This window comes from Macaca fascicularis, chromosome 14 (genome assembly GCF_037993035.2).
Source record: "Macaca fascicularis isolate 582-1 chromosome 14, T2T-MFA8v1.1".
Lineage (NCBI taxonomy): Eukaryota > Metazoa > Chordata > Mammalia > Primates > Cercopithecidae > Macaca > Macaca fascicularis.
In genome coordinates, this window is record NC_088388.1 from 20,581,295 (window position 1) to 20,602,554 (window position 21,260).

The 21,260-nt window shown below is 47.9% G+C and overlaps 1 protein-coding gene across 2 annotated transcripts in view; it reads left to right on the forward strand.

Annotated features, from left to right (window-relative positions):
* Positions 1 to 21,260, forward strand: part of SYT13 (synaptotagmin 13) — a 46,357-nt gene that overhangs the window by 19,442 nt on the left and 5,655 nt on the right. For both annotated transcript variants that reach the window (XM_074013853.1, XM_005578109.5), the window contains 4 exons: positions 10,952 to 11,177; positions 12,743 to 12,877; positions 14,449 to 14,750; positions 20,664 to 20,793. In XM_074013853.1, the coding sequence (XP_073869954.1) occupies positions 12,766 to 12,877; positions 14,449 to 14,750; positions 20,664 to 20,793 (544 nt within the window). In that variant the 5' untranslated portion in view covers positions 10,952 to 11,177; positions 12,743 to 12,765. The remainder of the gene's footprint in view (positions 1 to 10,951; positions 11,178 to 12,742; positions 12,878 to 14,448; positions 14,751 to 20,663; positions 20,794 to 21,260) is intronic.

Here is a 21,260-nt window from a genome sequence, read left to right on the forward strand (position 1 = left end):
GTTGACAATATTTGTACTTCCTCTAAGGTTATTATGAGGATTTGGGGAGTTTATATTTGAACGGTGCAGGGCACAGGTAAACAGGGACACAAGGTGGAAGAGGCTGGACACAAGGTGGAAGAGGCTGGGACCCTGAGTTTGAAAATAACCAGCCCTTTTCAGACTGTGAGAAATCAACTTTTATTGTGTTCAGCCTTGAGGTTTAGCAGTTGACCTTCCTTGATGAATACAAGTCTGTTAATAAGTGACTGGCTAGCCACGAAGGTTCAGTTAGTTGTCGGTATCTGCGAGGACACAATCGGTTGGGTGTGCCTTCCTCTACAGAAGGAATGGGCAGAGGAGATCAAACCTTTGGATTGCTTAAGAGCTGCGCCCCACATTTTCTCCAGGAAAATTTTCTCTGCAGTTGGAAGGGAAATTTTGATAAGCTTCTAAGCTATCTCCAAAGGATAGTGAGGCTGTTCCCATTTAGCCTGCAGGAGTTGGTCCTTCCCTGGAGGCAAAATGAGCAAAATGAGGATTTCTCTCAGTTTCTTCTAGCTTGATGTAACGGACTTAATGCTGCTTGTCCAGACATTAGGGAGTGTGTGTGTGTGTGTGTGTGTGTGTGTGTGTGTGTGTGTGTATTTGAGTGGGAGTGGAAGGAGTGTGGTACCAGACCTAGAAGTCATGAAATAAAGGAAAATTTTCCTTGCTGGTAGTAATTTAAAACATTTTAATACTAAAACAATCATATGGAATCAAATACAAAGACTCATATGAATCTGTAAGATAGAATTGGAGATTTGGAGAAAGATCCCCAATTGCTCCCAACTGCTTCCCCTTCCCTAGAGTATGTGTCACCTTCTTCTGCCTCTGAGGCTATTTGGAAAGAAAATTTGAGAAATACTGGTCTAGAGACCAGTGGATCCTAAATGCAGGTCCACAGCCAAGTTCTGGGCCGGTTGTGTGCAGGAATCTCTCAGCAAATTTGCTGAACATACAGATTCTTCAACCACCCCAGAAAGCCCAATTCAGCATGTTCCTCAGAGGTGCATGTGTGTGTACATGTATCTATCTTTATCTCTATTTTTATTGTGATATAATTTGCATACAGTGAAATATACACATCTTAAGTTTATAGCTTGATCGATTTTGACAAATATGTATCTCTCAGGCTGTAACCCACACCCCTCACGTGCCTCTTCCCGGTTCATTCTCCCCAAAGGCAGTCACTGTTCTGAAGTCTATTACCACTGATGAGTTCCACCTGTCATAGAACTTCATCTAAATCAGGGTTTCCCAACTTCAGCCCTAATGACATTTTGGGTTGATAATGCTTTGTTGTAGGGGAATTAGGGATTGAATGTGTGCCCTCAAATTAATATGTTGGAATTTTCACCCCTAATGCTATGATATTAGGAAGTGGGGCCTTTGAGGGGTGATCAGGTCATGAGGGTAAAGCCCTCGTGAATGGGATTAGTGCCCTTGAAGAAGACATGTGAGAGAGATGCTGTCTGCTCTCCACCATGTGAGGATGCAACAAAATGGCTCTCTGCAAACCAGGAAGTGGGTTTTCCCCAGACACCAGATTCACCAGCTCCTCAACCTTGGACTTCCAGCCTCTAGAACTGTGAGAAATAAACATTTGTTGTTGAAGTTACCCAGTTTATGGTAATTTGTTATAGCTGTCCAAACTGAGATAGGGGTTGACATTGTGGCATGCTTAGCAGCATTCCTGGCCTCCAGTAACAGCTCCCAACCCCCATGGTGACTGTGGTCAGTAGCAGCTCCACCGTCTCCATTTGTGGCAACCAAAAATGTCTCCAGACACTGCAAATGTCCCCTGAGGGGCCAAATTGTCTCTGGCTGAGATCCAGCTCTGTCAATGGAATCAGGCAGTATGTATTTGTAGACAGCTGCCTTCTTTTCGTCAGCATGTTTTGGTAATTAATCTCTGTTGCTAAGCGTACCTGAAACTCATTCCTTTTGTTGGTTGATGAATATTCCATTATAAGAATATGCCCCAACCGACTTCATTGTCCTATTGGTGGACGGCAGGGCTGCTTTCAGTGTTTGGCTGGGATGAGTTACATTGCTCTCAGTAGCCATGTCTAAGTCTTCTTGCGGATTCATGTTTTCCTTTCTCTTGGATAAATACGTGGGAGTGGAACTGCTGAGTCATAGGATAGATTTATGTTTAACTTTTAAGAAACTTCCAGTTTTCCAACGTGACTTGCCATTTTCCCTTCCACCGGCGCTGGTGAGCATCCCAAATGTCTCACGTCCTTGTCAACACTGGTGTTGTCAGTCTTTTTGATTTTAGCCATTTTAGTGGGTGTGTAGTGGTGTGTACATTTTTTTAACACCTTCTTGGGTAATTCTCACAAAGAGCTGTATTAGTTATCTATTGCTGTGTAACAAACTGCCCCAAAACACAATAGTTTAAAACAACAATTCTTATTATCTCAGTTTCTGTGGGGTCAGAAATCCAGTCATGGCTTACCTGGGTCCTTTGGCTCAGAATCTCTGCCAGGCTGTAGTCAAGGTGTCCTCTGGGGCTGTGCTTATCTCAGGGTTTGACTGGGGCAACCTCTACCTCTAAGCTCGCTCTTGTGGTTGTTGGCAGGATTCAGTTCTTCCTGCAGTGCCCTCGGGTCTTTGCACATGGGGCTCTCTATAGGAAAGCTCTCAACATTGAAGTGTGTTTTATCAGAGGGAGTGGGTGAGAGAGAGCAAGAAAAATGGAATGTCATTTTTTCGGTAATCTAATCTTAGCAATATTGTCTTCTCACATCTGCATATTCTGTTCATTCGAAGCAAGTTACTAGGTCCAGTCTATATTCAAGGACAGGGGATTATACAAGGGCATGGACACCAAGGGACAGGACCCTGAAAGGTGTCATCACAGATGCACCTACCACGGCGGCTCTGGTGTGAGAATGCTTGGTCTAGACCAGAGCTTCTCCAACCACCTGTGAGAGAGGTTGCAGTTTAGCTTAGTTTAGGTTTGTTGTAATGCTCACACTCAATTTCTATATTTATCACAAATTAGTAAAAAAGTAACAACAAAAAATAGTTCATCAACTGGTCTCTACACACAAACCCCACTTTTCGTAGCACCTGACTAGACCCTAGAGTCACATAAATATTGCTGACATTTGTCGAGGGTTGGCTGGGCTAGCCTCTGTCCTAAGAGCTCTGAGTGGGTTATCCTATCTAATTCTCAATCCAGCCCCAGGAGATAGATGCTATTGTTAGCATCCCCATTTTACAGATGAAGAAACTGGGCACAGAGAAGTTAATTAATCGGACCTGAGGTCCCACAGCAAGTAATTGACAAAGCCCAGACTCCAACTAAGCTGTCTTGTTTTAGAGCCTGAATACCTGATCAGCAGGATATATTTCATTATATACACGTTAGTGGGCATAATCGCCAGTATTAGAGCCCAGAGCGACAGACTCTTGCAGGTCCCTCTGCCCTGGCCTCACTACCCCCTTAGCGGGGGCTTAGCTATACTACAGACCTCAGTAGCAGCAGTGGCCTATGGTTGGCATCATCTGAATATTGGATTCTCAACTGGATGCTTCTTCTCTGCCCTCCCCTTTTTTAAAGTTCAAGTTTAAAGAGTAAAGATGTCCCCTTTTTCAGCTGGATCCGTTTCCCCGACCTGCAGCCTCCTGGGTGGTGCAATGCTACTGTAAGAGGGATGTCCCAGCATGAAACCCCAAATTAATAAACAGCCTTAAGGTGAAAAATTAATCATGTCATAAAAGGGGTCACCTAGCATCTTTGGTAAGATGAAATGTTTGTTTACAGATCATTAACTACATAATTAATTTTTGGTTTTCCAACATAAGCCCCATAAGGGAAGGACAGCATCTGTCCTGTTTACTCCCATATTCCGAACACTTAGCATAGAACCTGGCTTGTAGTGGGGCTCAATAAATATTTGTTCATTAAATGAAGGTTCAGGTTCCACCCCCCATGCCATCTGTCTCTGCCTGGATTATTACCGGAGGCAGAGCTGGAGGCGTCTGTGCTGCCCTTCATGAGGAAGCGGGAGCCGGAGAACGGTGGGCGGGGCCCGGGAGGAGGAAGGACAAGCACAGGGGTATTACCGAGCCACTGCCACTTGGCATTCAGGGTGACTGCTGGATCTGCAGGGGTCATCTTCCAAAAGGCGACTGAAGGCACTTTTGGGAACAGTGAGGAGGAGGAAGGAGAATTCATTCCTGTCTTCCAGCTCACAGGTGTCGGGTTCCTCCCATAGAAGTGTTTGATTTCGGTTTTTTTTTTTTTCTCTTTCTCTCGCTCTCTCTTTTTTTTTTTTTTTAATTTATTATGGTAAAAGAACATAACATAAAATTTACCATCTTAACCATTTTTAAGTGTACAGTTCAATGGTTTTTGTGTGTGAGATAGGATCTCCCTCTGTTGCCCAGGCTGGAGGGCAGCAGTGCAATCTCGGCTCACTACAGCCTTCACCTCTGGGTTCAAGCGATCCTCCCACCTCAGCCCCCTGAGTAGCTGGGACTACAGGCGTGCACCACCATACCCAACTAATTTTTTTTTCTTTTGTAGAAATGGGGTCTCACTATGTTGTCCATGCTCGTCTAGATCTCCTGGGCTCAAGCCATCCTCCTGCCTCAGCCTCCCAAAGTGCTGAGAGTACAGGCATGAGCCACCATGCCCAGCCTCAGTTCAGTGGTATTAATTCATTCAGGATGTTTTACAAACATCACCACCATCCATTTCCGTAACACTTTTTGTGCTGTAAAACAAAAAATCTGTACCTACCCATTGAATAATAACTTCCCATTTTCCCCTCCCCCACCCTCTGGCATCTACCATTCTACTTTCTGTCTCTATGATTTTGAGGACTCTAAGAATTTCATTTGAGTGGAATCATACAATAGGTGTCTTTTTGTGACTGGTTGATTTCACTTGGCATCATGTCCTCAAGGTTCACCCATGTTGTAGCATGTGTCAGAATCTTCCTCCTTTCTAAGGCAGAATAATACTCCATCGTATAGATATACCACATTTTGCTTATTCATTCATCTGTTCATAGATATTTGGATTGCTTCACCTTTTAGTGACTGTGAGTAATGCTACAGTGAACATGGGTGTAATTATCTCTTCAAAGACCTTGCTTTCGATTATTTTGAGTATATACCCAGAAGTGGAATTGCTGGATCATACAGCAATTTTATTCTTAATTTTTTTTTTTTTTTTTGAGACAAGATCTTGCTCTGTCACCCAGGCTGGAGTGCAGTGGCACGATCTTGGCTCACTGCAACCTCCGCCTCCCAGGTTCAAGCGATTCTCCTGCCTCAGCCTCCTGAGTAGCTGGGATTACAGGTGTGCACAACCAGGCCCAGACGAATTTTTGTATTTTTGGTAGACATGGGGTTTCCCCATGTTGGCCAGGCTGGTCTGGAACTCTTGACCTCAAGTGATTCACCCAATTCTGCCTCCCAAAGTGCTGGGATTATAGGCGTGAGCCACCGTGCCTGGCTATTTTTCATGTTTTAGGGAACTACTATACTGTTTTCCACAGCAGCTGTACATTTTACATTCCCACCAGCAGTGCACAGAATTCCAATTTCTTCACATCCTCACCAACGCTTGTCATTTTCTGTTTTGTTGATAGTAGCCATTCTAATGGGTGCGGGGTGGTATCTCACTGTAGCTTTTATGGCATTTCTCTGGTGATTAGTGATGATGAGCATCTTTTCATGTGCTTATTGGCCATTTGCATATCTTCTTTAGAGAAGTGTCTATTTAAGTCCTTTGCTCATTTTTGAATCAGGTTGTTTGGGTTTTTGTTGCTGAGTTCCCCTGTGGAGCTTTAACTCTCTGCACATCTGGGTTGCTTCTGAGTGGACAGAGTGTTCCTGGTGCCTCACACCTCAGCAGGCATGGAGAAGTCCCAGGGCAGAAGGCAAGAAAGGTATGGCTTGAGCCCAGTGTGAGACCCTGTGGGGCTGTGCCCATGGACAGCTGGTTGGACGCAGTGGGAGGAGCAAGCAGCCAAAGGTCCCAGGGACAGGTGAGGCTGGGAGAATCTAAGGAGGTACATTTGAGGGGTCTGATGCACATCTGAGGGTGTGATTCTTCTATCCAGATGCACATGCAATGCCAAGCACAGCTGTGCACCCATCCCCTAATTGCTGAATGCCTGTCTCCCCTGGAAATCTTACCTTATTCATCCTGCAGATATACTTCCCAGGCCCTATTCCTGGGCTTCAAGGGACACATAGACAGAGAATATCTGATTCTAAGTCCTGCCCCTCATGCACCCATGGTGGAAGGCTGGAGCAAGGTCTCTCTCTAGGGCCCTGCTACCCTGAGCACCTCCTTCCCCCAGACATTCTTGTTCTTCACCTAGAACCCTCTCCCAGGCTCCCTCTCTCAACCTCTGAACCTATTTTCTGTTTGTCTGGCATTGACGTTTCAGCTATTTAAGTGCAAAGATAGATGCATTTGAAAGATGTGATGGAACCAAGTTTGAAATGCAGTAAATAAGATTGTACAAGAGAAGGAGATACGTAATGAGCTGCTGCTTTTGCTCCTTGAAGAGACTCGTGTAGCTGTCATCAGACTCTGCTCTTGGCCTGGGCAAAGGCCGTAAGTCATTCCCAGCTAAAGCCAGCCATTTGCCACACAGGATAAAGTGGGAAAAGAATAAACAGCAAATGAGGATGCCTTGGGCTGGATGCAGAGATTCAAGAGGGGTTCTTTCTACCCCAGGCCCAGTTTCTCCACACCAGGGTCATGATCTCCTGTGATGCTTGTGAAAAAGGCAATGCATCAGTTTGGGATGCTCTGGGTTGCAATGCACAAAAGTCCCAATTCAAACTGGCTTAAACAATAAGAACAGTATTGCTCATGTAACTTGAAATGCAGAGGCAGGACAGATTGCAGGACTGGTTGGCTGAGCAGCTTAATGACATTGCCATCAAGGACACGGGTTCTTTCTGTCTCTCCACACTGCTGCCCCAAGGCTGACTCACCTTGCAGTCACAAGGCAGGGCCACCCGCTTCCTGTCCAGGGAGGAGGGGACTTCTACTACTGTGGAATCCAAGTCCCTCCCTTCCATCTGGGTTGGCTTCCCCAGGATGGGTGCCAACCCCTAGGAATCGGTCACCAAGATAATGCCAAGAAATGGAAAGATCTGACCCTCTTCCTGGGAGCTGGGGATGGGATGAAACCTAGACAACCTGGTGATGTGGAGGGCGGGTGGAGGGGAGAGGGAATGGGTATTGGTAGACAACTAAGAAATGCCCAATCTTTTGCTCTAGGAGTGCATTTTAAGCTCTGGTAACAAGCTCCTGAGGTTATCAGGGACACACAAATTGAGATCCACTGAGGAGGGAGGAAGGCAGAGCCAGACTCTGTCACGACTCGAGGCAACACAGAGTGAACTTCACTCAGAGCTGAGCCCAGTGATTATTTCCCCCTTGAAAATGCAAAATCATCCAAATTGCATCGAACTGGGAATGAAGCCCAGCCCTTTTCTCAGATGATTGAATTGGGATGAAACCAAATATAAACACAAAAAATGTTTCCCGGGCCACCCAAACAGTCTTAGTTCTGGTCCCAACCAAGTGAGAGCAGAGGGTGACGTGACTTTAAGTCAGGTGTGTGCTGAGGCCCAGCAGCCTCTGGGAGCACTTTTGTGCCGATGAATGGGAGGGAGTGGCAGCGGGTGGGCCCCTGAGATGCTGTGGTTGTCATTTAGAATCCAGTGGCAAGACCAACAGGGATTTTGCAGGGGGTGGCGAGGGGGTGGTGTTGAGAAGCAGCTGCAGGACAATGGAAATGACGTGAATTTTGAAGTGAAAATATCTAGAGGCTTTATGATACATACCACTTGTCAGTTGTATGATTGCAAGCTTCCCTGAGCCTCAATTTCCTCATTGTGAAACAGTAGGATGAAGGTAATACAGAGTTATATGAAATATTGAAGGTGGAGGTGACTTTGTATAGGATAGAAAGATGGCGACATTAGTCATTGCTCTGTGTCTCTTCCAAGGGCCCTGAGCATCTGGTGTCAGGAGCACAGAATTTTACTTCCCCAATCCCGGTCTTCACCCCTGCCTTCTAAATCACCCTCTCTCTTTCAAGGTCTCAGTCACGCCCTGGCTCCTCCCTGAAGGCCAGCTCGGCCTCCTGGGCACCTCTGATTGTGCCCTGCATGTACTGTGCACTAGCTATCAGGTGTTATTTACACATATTGCCTCCCGTCCGCTTCTGTGTTGCGGTCCTGAGTGGCCAAATATACTTACTTATTTTACTTGTTTGTGATCGTCTCCAACTCACCTATACCTGAAAATAAAGCAATGGTGTCTCTCACCTCTTTGCAGCCTCAAAAAGCAACTCAGAATGTGGAGTGGGATAGTCTGCAAATCACCTGTCACTTAAGGTGATGGCCCAGAGAGGTGGAATTACCTGCCCAAAGTGACCTAGCTCCAGCGGTAGGGTTGGTACTGGAAGCCAGCCTCCTTGATGCCAGTGACACTCTCAGTGGGGGTGGAGGTACAAAGGGGGCCTGATTTTGCAAATCACGCATGTCCCTCCCAGGGGTGACTGGTGGCTGTGTGTAACAAGATAATGATAAATGTTTCCGATGGGGACTGCTGTGCTGGGGAAAGATTTGGAGGCAAGAAAAGTGTCAAGAGCCCTGGGGGCAGTGGTGGGCTTTGGGCCAGGCTGATCTAGGCTTTCTCTGCTGCTGCCCTCACCAGCTGCATGATTCCAAGTGACTTCACTCCACTGTAGTCAGAAATGCTTTTAGAGCCCATGTGTGCCAGGCACACTCAGTGGAGATCAGGATACAATCAGGTCCTCGCTTGGGTTACATTATAATCTACTGTGCAGTGTTTCTGAGAGAAGAACTGAGGGTTTCTTAAATCTCCTCCGAGCCTCAGTTTCCTTATCTGTACAAGAAGGATAATCTCTACCTTTTAGGGAAGTTCAGAAGAAAACATGTGAAAATGCAGGGGCAGCAGCAGGATAGGGGGCCCAGCAGGAAGAGGTTGTCCAAGAGGTCACCGAGAGGCCAGCCCCTGTTTCCTGCCCCTTTGGGCCCTGCTGCAGCTTCTTATGTCCAATGGATGAAACTAATTAAGGAATGTCCCTATCACCTAGGTCCAGCCTCCTTCGGGAATGGTTGGGGACAGAGTCTCAACCGGGGCAGAATGTCCAGGATGCATCCTGGGATAATTAAAGAGGGTACAAAAATTAGAAACACAACTTTTTGAAATAGTGCAAACTGTTAAGTGCCTCTCCTTCCAGACCACGTCCAGTTCCACCCCTACGCAGTGCAGGGTCACTCCTGCCACTGGGCAGGGCAGCCTGAGTCCTGCTGCCAGCCATTTGCACCCACTACCCGCTTCAGCCACAGAAATGGGAGGGCCAGGAGGGCCAGCAGGGCCAGCGTGGAGGGCAGGAGGCTTCTTGGGAACTCAGTCATAGATCTCAGTCTTCACATATGCCTGTCTAACCTGAGGGCCCTTTTGTGGACTGCCCACCCAGGTGCCAGCAATTTAAGCTCTAGACCTAGTCTTCAATCCTGAGGACCAGGAAGGCTCCTCTTGCTACCTGTCATGTAACTTTGAGTCTCTCAAATAGAAGGGAGAGACAGAAGATCCCACTTCTCTGTGTGAGGAGCCCCATGCACTTAAGGGTTGACAAGCAGGTGAGTCTTTTCAAAAAGAAAGATTCCCCTTTTTTTCCGAGCGAAAAGGGCCTAGCCTAGAGCACACAACTGGACAAGTGGTACACAGGCTGCATTTTGGCTTCTACTCTGTCCTCATCCAGAGACTTTTGTGCAGTGCACAACCCATACAACATGGCAGCCCTAGTCGCAGGTATTTATTGCATACTCCCTGTGAGCTGACACCATGCTAGGCACAAGGGACACAGCAACTTGATGCCCAGTGACACTCTCAGTGTGGGTGGAGGTGCAAAGGGAAATTGGTTTTGCAAGTCATGCATGTCTCTCCCAGGGTGACTAGTTGCTGTGTGTAACAAGATAATGATAAATGTTTCTGATGGGGACTGCTCCGCTAGGGAAAGACTTGAAGACAGGGCAAACATCGAGAGCCATGGGGGCAGTGAGCTTTGGACCAGGCTGATCTAGGCAGGAGCAAGACAAGACATAATTCCTGTGCTAATAGATCGCACATGCTAGTGGGAGATACTTACTACAAACAGGCCAGCCTATGATCAAAACAATATAGGGTGAGATCAATGCTGTGAAGTAAAAGAGTGGGATGTGGTGATAGGGAGGGACAGGCTTGGGGGAGGGATTTAATTTAGATTGGAAGGTTAGAGATGGACTCCTTGGTCAGACTTCAGGTGTGAGGTGGAGCCGGCCATGCAAAAAGCAGGTGGAGGTAGGGGTGGGCGGTTTGGGAGGAAAAGTTAGGAGCTGGAAGCTGGACCAAGGAAAGAGCCCAAGCTGTTTGAGAAGCAGGGAGCTCAGTGACTGCAGGTGAGCAAAGGAAGGATTGGGGGCGATATCAGACAGATGAGCAGGATCAAGCTAGGCAAGCTGCAGAGAGTCTGAATTTTGCTCCAAGTGTGGTGGGAGCCACTGGCATTTCTGAGCCATTAGGTGGAGAAGAGGAGGGAGGAAGAGAGAGGGGAGAATGAAGAGGCAAGGGAGCAGATGAGAGCAGCAGAGGGGGAACCACCTGCAGCAGGTCCAGGCAATAACCATGGGCACAGCCATAGGATGGATGGGCTGATGGATGGAGGAGGGATAGATGAACAGGGCCCACATCTCAGTGGATTGCGGATTCGAGTGAGTTTGATCGGTTGTGCTCTTTGGAGCAGAATGGAACCACACCTCTCCCTCTGCCTCCTACAACAGGTCAGTTCATCGCTTCTCCCTTCCATGGGGGTAAACAGACAGGAGTGCTCCTTTGTGGACTAATCAGAGTAATTTGTGTTTGCAGTTCAATGTTAAAAAATCCACGGAACCTGTTCAGCCCCGTGCCCTCCTCAAGTTCCCAGACATCTATGGACCCAGGCCAGCTGTGACGGCTCCAGAGGTCATCAACTATGCAGACTACTCACTGAGGTCCACGGAGGAGCCCACTGCACCTGCCAGCCCCCAACCCCCGAATGACAGTCGCCTCAAGAGGCAGGTCACAGAGGAGCTGTTCATCCTCCCTCAGAATGGTAGGGGTCTCCTGCCCCCTGCACTTCCATGGGCAGCACTCCACTGGGGCTTGTCAATGTCTCTGTAGATGCTGTATGTGACCTGATGAGGAGGCTGAGTGCCCCAGCATTTGGCGCCGGCCAAGCAGGTGGGCACTAGGCCTCGGAATCATGATCCTTCCTTCCTGACAACGTGTTGCCATAGCACTTCTCCCCCAGGCTGCCAACTTTCCACTGGGAAATGGAGTCCCTTTCAAGTCATATGTGTGCAACTATAAGAGAGGATAAAGAGCCATGGTTAAAACCATGGGCTTCAGAGTCATGGGTGTAATTTGCTGCCCTTTCATATACTTGCTATGTGGCATGGGTCATGCTGTAACTCCATGAACCTCAGTTTCCTCATCCATAAAATGGGACTAGACTATCTGTCTGGTAGGGGAGTTGTAAAGTGTAGATAAAATAACGCACATAAAATGCTTAATTCAGGGCCTGGCACAAAAGAGGTAACAAAAAACGTATTGGATTTTTTGTTGTTTTTTTGAGTTAAGGTCCCAAGCAATTTTTTTTTTTTTTTTTTGAGACGGAGTCTCGCTCTGTCGCCCAGGCTGGAGTGCAGTGGCCAGATCTCAGCTCACTGCAAGCTCCGCCTCCCGGGTTCACGCCATTCTCCTGCCTCAGCCTCCCGAGTAGCTGAGACCACAGGCGCCGCCACCTCGCCCGGCTAATTTTTTGTGTTTTTAGTAGAGACGGGGTTTCGCCGTGTTAGCCAGGATGGTCTCGATCTCCTGACCTTGTGATCCGCCCGTCTCGGCCTCCCAAAGTGCTGGGATTACAGGCTTGAGCCACCGCGCCCGGCCAATTTTTTTTTTTTTTTTGAGCTGGGGTCTTGCTCTGTCTCCCAGGCTGGAATTCAGTGGCATGATCATGGGCCATTGCAGGCTCAATCTCCCAGGCTCCAGTGATCCTCTCACCTTGGCCTCCTGAGTAGCTAGGACTACAGGTGCATGCCACCACACCCAGATAATTTTTGCTTATTTTTTGTAGACATGAAATCTCACTATGTGGCCCAGGCCGGTCTCAAATTAACAGGCTCAAGTGGTCTTCTTGCCTTGGCCTCTCGAAGTGCTGGGGTTACAGGCATGAGCCATCACACCCAGCTAAAACATATCGTTACTATTTCTACTCTCCTTTTCATCAGCATCAACATCAAGAGTGCAGAACCTTTAGGTGTACCATGCTGCGGCTGGGCACTGGGGAAGATATGGGAAGAAGAGACACAGTTGTCCCTGACCCAAAGAATATGTAGGCCTTTTAGAAAGACAAAACATAAAGCAGGGAGAATGGATTGTTGTGTAGTCTCTGTTTTGTTTTGTGTGGTTGGTGAGGGAGCCAGTGGACACAGATGCCGCCTAATGGACTGTGACATTGACCCCATGTGTTGTCTTGGTGTGGCCACTGTGATTCTGCACACAGCTGGGAAGACTTGGATTTGGGTTTCTGGCATAGGTGATAGAGATGGGAAAGGTGTAATCAGGAAAGCAGAACCCCAGTGTGGGTGGCAGTGATGATTTTGCCTTTCTTAACAGGTGTGGTGGAGGATGTCTGTGTCATGGAGACCTGGAATCCAGAAAAGGCTGCCAGTTGGAACCAGGCCCCCAAACTCCACTACTGCCTGGACTATGACCGTCAGAAGGCTGAATTGTTTGTGACTAGCCTGGAAGGTACTGCTCTTATTTGACTCTCGTGGGCTTCTGTGTGTCTGTCTCCCCTGGAGGAGCTGTGTAGACAGGATGGATCATCCACAGCTGGAGGGAGCACAGGATTAGGACTCTAACAACCAGGCCCTGGAGCACATGGAGCTTAGACACAAAGATTTCCCACATCCCCAACCCCAACAGTCCAAAGTGGGGATTCCTGGTTAACAAACATTTTTTCTCCAAATGGTGATTCAAGGACCAGGCTCCTTCCAGCTGTGGCTCCATAACCCCCTCTTTGTCATCTGTATCCTTGCCATCTGTATCTGGCAGATGGAAGGAGAAAGAGAAGGAGAGGGCACGATCATTCCTTAACAGCCTTTACCTGGACTTGGTGGACGTCACTTCCACTTGCATCCCATTGGCTATAACTCCGTCACATGAGCACACCCAACTGCAAAGCAGGCTGGGAAATGTGGGTTGGTGGGTGCCCAGGCAGGAAAGGCAATGAGTTTGGGGTGAAGAGCTAGCCATCTCTGCCATAGATGAATTTGAAATTGGACAGGGCTTTGCGCTGTACACAGAGGGTGTTCCGAATGGTCAGAAAAATTTCTACAATCTAAGAGCCAAGCAGCCTAAGGGTGGCAGGATGTCCTAGGTTTCTCTACCCTGACAGTTCACTTTAAGGACAGTAAATAAAGCTAAGACTTTGCAAAGAAATCAGGGCTAGCAATGGGGTCAGATAAATTGGAATTTTATGTATAATTATATTTTCTTTTTCCTTGTGTTATCTTATTATTATTAAACTCTTTTTCCTTGTATTAACTTTTAAGATTTTAAAGCACCTTCCTCCCATACTTTATTGTGTTTGGTCTTCACACTAGTGCGTTTTACAGATTAGGAAACTGAGGTCTGGCAAGTCATATGACTTGTCAAAGATCACTGCATCTAACTGGTGACAGAGCCAGGACTAAGTAGTCCCTTGAAGTTCAGTGGAAAGCTCTTGCTATTAAGACATATAGCCTCAGTTCTTCATCTTCTCTTCCTGTGAAATGTCAGCTACCACTTTCCAAATGATCACTGAAGAGCCAGTCAGAAAAGCACCAAAGGTGTAAATTTCTGGGCAGATCCACACATTGTGAAGCTTTGAAAACACCAAGGTTCAGAACATAAAGCCACACTCACTCATGAGGTAAGAGCCAAGTGATTCGCATGGAAAGTGGTTACGTGGTGACTATTTAAAGTTCAGAACAAACAGTTATGTGTCAGCAGCACCACTAGTAAAGGCCCCCAGCAGCAAGTCCTGGCACCTTGGCACATTTTCAGAATCCGGAGTTCAGGGGGCTCCAGGAAATGCCAAGTCTTGTCCCTGTTCTCCAAGAAAGAGAATCAGCATGTGCTGAGGCCAGCCTCCTCAAATGATCTATTTCTAAATGTCTCAGTGAAAGGCGATTCCCTGGTGCCCGGCATCGTCAGCCTTTCAGACACCCAAGGTCACATCATTAAGTTGGATTCCACAGCCCTAAGCAAGGCATTCTTCTGCCCCCTCCACTTGTCCTCAGGAAGTCCCATGCCTGTGTTGTTCTCCTTGCCTGCAGCTGTGACCAGCAACCATGATGGAGGCTGTGACTGCTATGTCCAAGGGAGTGTGGCCAATAGGACTGGCTCTGTGGAGGCGCAGACAGCCCTAAAGAAGCGGCAGCTGCACACCACCTGGGAGGAGGGCCTGGTGCTCCCCCTGGCGGAGGAGGAGCTCCCCACAGCCACCCTGACGCTAACCTTGAGGACCTGCGACCGCTTCTCCCGCCACAGTGTAGCAGGGGAGCTCTGCCTGGGCCTGGATGGGACATCTGTGCCTCTAGGGGCTGCCCAGTGGGGTGAGCTGAAGACTTCAGCGAAGGTAGGGTTACCCCTGGGTTAGAAAGGTAAAACTTGCCAGTGCAGCTTGGGATGGCAGAACCCGATGTCCTCCCAGCAACTCTAGGCCAAGTCTTAGGGAACAAGCCTCAGAGACCTCCCTGGCTTGGGGCTGGAAGGGAGGTTGGAGTCTTGAATGGAGCAGAGGGCTAGAGGAGACCCATGGCCCAGGATCTGGGATCCCTAGTGTCTGCTCCTAGTCTTGGCTCTAACTTGCCATGCAAAGACTCTCTCTGCCATCGTGGAAAATGCCGTGCTGCGTGTGTTACCTTTACTGCTATGAAGTATTGTCCCCATTTCAATCCAGTTATACTCTGTGCGTTCCTACTATGTGCCAGACACTGCAGGGCATTCTACCTTCCTTCCTTTGTGCAGGTGAGCATGAAGCGGGGAAAGGTGGAGCTCCACCACTCAGGAGTGTACAGACTAGGGGACAAATTGGCACAGACAAATGATGATGATATCTGACATATTCCACTCTGAGCCATGGAAGAGCAACCTAACCAATGTGCTCTGATAAAGAATTCTAGAAGGCCCCGTGTGTTGGGCTCTGAAGGAGCAATCAGGGCTGGGGGCAGGCCCAGAGCCCGGTGATCCACGCAATCCCCAGACTGAGGATGATTTCCCCATATCTGCTGTTGGGGGGCCATGAGTGGGAAAGAAGGGTCTTCTGAGATGCCGCAGCCCTCAAGAGAGGGGACCTTTGGGGAGCAAATCATTGTTCCCCATGGGCCAAGACAGCAAGGGGGTCTGGGAAGGTCAGGGCTACAAGATGGTATGTAGTTGCTTAGGCCCCTGGGTCAAAGCCTCATGTAAGGGCCTGCACTGTGGTGCCTTGAGGGAACTTTCTAGGTGACTAGTCTCTCAGCCAGATGGGCAGTGCTAAACTGATCTAAAGACTGTATAAGCTGCATAGCCCCAAATAGGTATTATTAGGCACTTTCCAGAAAATGTTTGCCATCCCTCGTGCTAAAGCAAAGAGAAAAATACTGATTAAGGCACTATTTTTTTTTTTTTTTTGAGACAGAGTCTCGCTTTGTTGCCAGGCTGGAGTGCAGTGGTGTGATCTCAGCTCACTGCAACCTCTGCCGCCTGGGTTCAAGTGATTCTCGTGCCTCAGCCTCCCAAGTAGTTGGGATTACAGGCACACGCCACTACACCCAGCTAATTTTTGTATTTTTAGTAGAGACAGGGTTTCACCATGTTGACCAGGATGGTCTTGATCTCCTGACCTTGTGATCTACCCACCTCGGCCTCTCAAAGTCCTAGGATTACAGGTGTGAGCCACCGCGCCAGGCCAAGGGCACTATTTTTTAATGCTCACCATGTATCAGTTGCTATGCTTAGGACTCTACCTGAGTGCTGCCACTCCCCAAATCAACCAGATGAGAGAGACACCATGACTATCCACCTTACAGGTGAGGAAACTGATGGTCATAGTAGTTCAGGAATCCACACAGGGTCCCACAGCCAGGAAACAGCAGACCTTGAGGCTGAGTTGGTCTGACTCGAAATCCTGTGCTATCTCATTACTTGCCGTGAAAGCCACCTGACAAGTATGAGGTGTGGCCAGCAGGCACCTTTCCTAATAGACACTCAGACTGCAGGAGGGAAGAGTACATTTCACCCACTGCCTGCTCCTCTTTTTGCTATGATTTCCTCCTTGCTCCATTTTTTCCTCTTTCCCAGGCTCAGAAAATTGACAGAAAAATCACAGCCACTCTCAGATGGAACTCAGCTGTTCCAAAGCCCACTCTCTAGTTAGTGTGTGATTTGGGACTTCTGTGGAATCACAGATGGGGATCCTGGGAGAAGGAATCAATACTTAGGATTATTAAACTAGTAAACTAGCTTTCTCTCGAGATGCAGAGACTCCCCTGCTGGGCTCTGAGACTTGGTACAGCCCCCAAAGGGCAGAAATCCAGCCAATCTAGGAAGAAGTCTCAGGCACCTAGCAGCTTCTCTCACTGCCCCCTAGAAGAGCAGCCATCATTCACTCATTCATTCATTCTGCAAATACCTTGCCCAGTTTCTACCATGTGCCAGGCACTGTGCCAAGAACTAGGGACACAGCAACAGTAATTAAGATGAAGTCCTGACCTCATAGCTCATCCTAACAATTATCATACTTTCTGTAGCTGTCTCTGTTCTGCAAATACATACTCACAACTGCTTTGATCACTGACCTGTTTACTACAAATGTGAACAACCTCAGAGGGTGGCATGGAGTTAGAAGTAGGAGGTGAACTTCTGGGTGTATAGGGCAGGAGAAAGCTGGAAGTCCAGGCCAGGGATCCCCTCGCCCCAGCTAGAGGGTGTGGGCTGATGGGCTGATTTGAACAAGGTGAGTGGAGCCCTCAGTCATTGCAGCCCAGATGTTTTTCTTCTCTAGGACAGAATGGGTTAACAGACATGCCCACAGTGCCCAGTTCTAGCTGGAATATACTCAGCCAAAAGTGCCATGTGCATCAAGAGGGACTCACAGGGCAACCCACTCCAAGGGCAGTCTTTTAAAATTATTATTATACTTTAAGTTCTAGGATACATGTGCAGAACGTGTAGGTTTGATACATAGGTATACATATGCCATGTTGGTTTGCTGCACTCATCAACTAGTCATCTATATTATGTATTTCTCCTAACGCTATCCCTCCCCCAGCCCCCCACCACCTGACATGCCCTGGCATGTGATGTTCCCTGCCTTGTGTCCAAGAGATCTCATTGTTCAATTCCCACCTAAGAGTGAGAACATGTGGTGTTTGGTTTTCTGTCCTTGTGATACTTTACTGAGAATGATGGTTTACAGCTTCATCCATGTGCCTGCAAAGGACATGAACTCGTCCTTTTTTATGGCTGCATAGTATTCCATGGTGTATGTGTGCCACGTTTTCTTTATGCAGTCTATCATTGATGGACATTTGGGTTGGTTCCAAGTCTGCTATTGTGAATAGTGCTGCAATTAACATATGTGTGCATGTGTCTTTATGGTAGCATGATTTATAATCCTTTGGGTATATACCCAGTAATAGGATCACTGGGTCAAATGGTATTTCTAGTTCTAGATCCTTGAGGAATCGCCACACTGTCTTCCACAATGGTTGAACTAGTTTACACTCCAACCAACCGTGTAAAAGCGTTCCTATTTCTCCACATCCTCTCCAGCCTCTGTTGTTTCCTGACTTTAATGATCGCCATTCTAACTGGCGTGAGATGGTATCTCTTTGTGGTTTTGATTTGTATTTCTCTAATAACCAGTGATGATGAGCATTTTTTCATATGTCTGTTGGCTACATAAATGTCTTCTTTTGAGAAGTGTCTGTTCATATCCTTTGCCCACTTTTTGATGGGATTGTTTTGTTTTTTTTTTTCTTGTAAATTTGTTTACGTTCTTTGTAGATTCTGGATATTAACCTCCAAGGGCAGTCTTGCATGGTTCACTGAGACCTGAGAGAAAGAAAACCAGGGAAAACCAGGGAAAGGAAGAAGAAAGAAAGGATTACTTTAGTCCGCAAGTATTTTCAGCAGCAGTGCCCAGGGAGCAGGTGCTGTTGAAATTGTCTGGCTACGTGCAGCTGGTTAGGCTAGTCAAACCTCACCCTATGCAAAAGTGAAGATCCCTGCAGAGGCCAACAGGTGCTGACTCCTCTCACCTGGTCTGCAGGGAGCAGAGGACTCAAGTCTGGTCACCCTGTGGCTATAGCCCGGGCTACCTGTGGCCCTCTAATAATCGACCATGAGCCAGGAGGCTGGTGCCCATCCCAACTCTATGGACATCTCTCTGGGTGCCTGGTACAAGTCCCTGGGCCTCAGTTCCTTCACTGTGAAATGAGAGGGTTGGGAAGGGCTGCCAACTGAGAAAGCTGGAGAGCCATGGATTCAGGAGTTAGGTTTTGCTATCAGACTGGACCTCCTTTCCAAGGCTTGGTTTTGCCACTTCCTGCCTATGTGACCTCTGGCAACGATGTTTCCTTTCTGCATCTCAGGTTCTTACGTTAAAATGGGAACAAAATCAGTAGCCCTCTCGGGGTTGTCGTCAAGATTATAAATGGGATGTGCTACCCTTTTTTCACAAATGTTTATTGTGTGCCCACTGTGTCCCAGGTGCTGGGGTTGCATAGTGTGAACAGAGGCCACAGTGGCGCTTACTTTCTAGTGGCATGGACAATGTAATTGCATCTCACACACAATGTTTAGTAAGTGTTAGCTGCTATCATTCGTTTCATCACCAAGATCCTTTGAGGCTCCCAAATCATTTCTTCATATGACCAGTCCCTCAAAACTTGTGGAATCATTGGGGTCATGCAGAAATGGAGGCTTAGAAAAGTTAAGTAACTTACCCGAGATCACAATGGTAGGATTGGAACTTGGATCCAGTTAATCTGGTATAGAGTCTATGCTTGCAGCATTACCTTTGTTCTGGATTAGTAATAATTGTTGTTTTGACTGTTGTCATTAGAATTGTAATTTATGACCTTTACTAAGAACTTGCTATATGCATTTTCTCACTTCATCCTCTGATATCTATATTTCTTCATAGCATTTAATGCTGCCCAATGTTACATATTTAATCACTTCCTGTCTGTCTTCCCCATGCGACTGCAAGCTTCCTTAAGGCTGATTGTGTTGAGTTCATGGCTTTAATTATGGCGTCTGGAATACAGTAGGTGCATTACATATGCTTGCTGAATGATTGAATCCAGAGAGGTCACAGTGAGCAAAGAAAAACTGATTTCAGCCCTTCTGAGTGCCTGGTCCAGGATGGATGAACAGACATCCTGGGTGTGACAGGAGGGGAGGAAGCTTAGGAAGCCATGGTGGCTGTTAGCCAGGGCCCCAGCCTGGTACCAGACCTCACTGAATTACCCTCATTGCACAGCTGGGAAAGAGGGACAAACCTGGAGGGAAGGGGCACAGGACTGAAAGCTGTGACATCTGGAGAGACAAGCTTCCATGGGCCCTTCCCCCACTCCCACTCCCCACTCTCCATCTTGGCACAGCAGGCCACACATCTGCCTCTTCTTTGGAATTTCGAGGGAAGGGCATCTTCTTCCTGCTCAACAGAGGAGACTCCTGACCTTCAGCTGATCCCTGCCCACACACTCCCTTCTCTTTCCTGCCAGGTCTCCCCAGAGCTTGGATTGCAACCAAACACCCACCTCCTGGGAGGTGTCTTTTGGTGGTTCTTGTCCCTTGATGGATTTGTTGAAATTCAAAACAAACTCTTGTAGGAATTTCAGGAGAATTACTCTAAAGCTGCATCCAGGGATAGATGTGTTTGTTTGGATGCCTCACAGGGCATCACCTCCTTTGAGGTGTGGTTATTGCCAGTTGCCTCTGGGCATGATCTATCGTCATATGCCCCAGCACTTCATTGACATTACTGGTCCCTCTGTCGATGAAGCAACCTCCTGGAGCTGGAAGGAACTATCTTTTCAAACAAAGTAATGAATTATAACTCTCCGGCCGCCCCAGGAACCTGATGGGCCCATGCAGGGATTCTGAAACTGTTCTCTGAGGCCCTAGAGGACAGAGGTGTCCCAGGAGCTTGGGGGTGGTGGAAGGTGAAGGGTAATGGGGAATTCTGGCCTCCTTCCCCCTGCTGCATTCTGAGTAGCATTTCTTTGCTCTGTTTTGTATGTTGGATTTGACTATATGGTATGTGAAAAATCACATTTGGAGGCAAACAAAGAAATTGCTATTGAAGAGCATGCCACATAGAATTCCTCTGTGCCTTGCTCTCTTCTGCAAGGGTGGAGACCCCAGAATTGATGGGTAAATGGTTTCGAGGATGCCTGTTGGATGCAAATCCAGCATGCTCCCAGCTTCAGCATTTGTTGCTGGGTCAGAAGCCGTCCCCAGGTGAGACTCCCGTCCTGTGTCTCCTGTTCTGTTTCAGGAGCCATCTGCAGGAGCTGGAGAGGTCCTTCTGTCCATCAGCTACCTCCCAGCTGCCAACCGCCTCCTGGTGGTGCTGATTAAAGCCAAGAACCTCCACTCTAACCAGTCCAAGGAGCTCCTGGGGAAGGGTGAGTGAGACGTGAGAGGATGGCCAAGGCCCCTCCAGTTACCGGGAGTGTGTGCTGAGGGAGGTGGTGCCTGGGAGGAAATGGTCACAGGTAAGCAGGGAGGTGGAATGTGAGCACATCTACAGAGCCATACTCAGCTGTGTTCTTCACCCTAAGTTCACAAACTGATTTTCAAGGACACACTCACTTCTTCGAGTTCACATCCATTTACTCTTGGGCCAATCCCATCCATTAGGACCCAAGTGTGAGCCACCTGGGGGTCCCTTCCTTGGAGATCCACTATGAGAACCATCAGCCCTAACCACAGAGCACAAGAAACCAAGGGTCAGACTATAGCCGTGGAGTGAAGGGCCTGGGCTGTTGGGAAAACTTGGCCCAGCCTTTGTCAACCACATCTGGCTGGACCCACCTTTCAGGCAGCTGTCAGGAAGCCCAGGTTCTTCCCCTCCTGTCTGAACTCACCACCA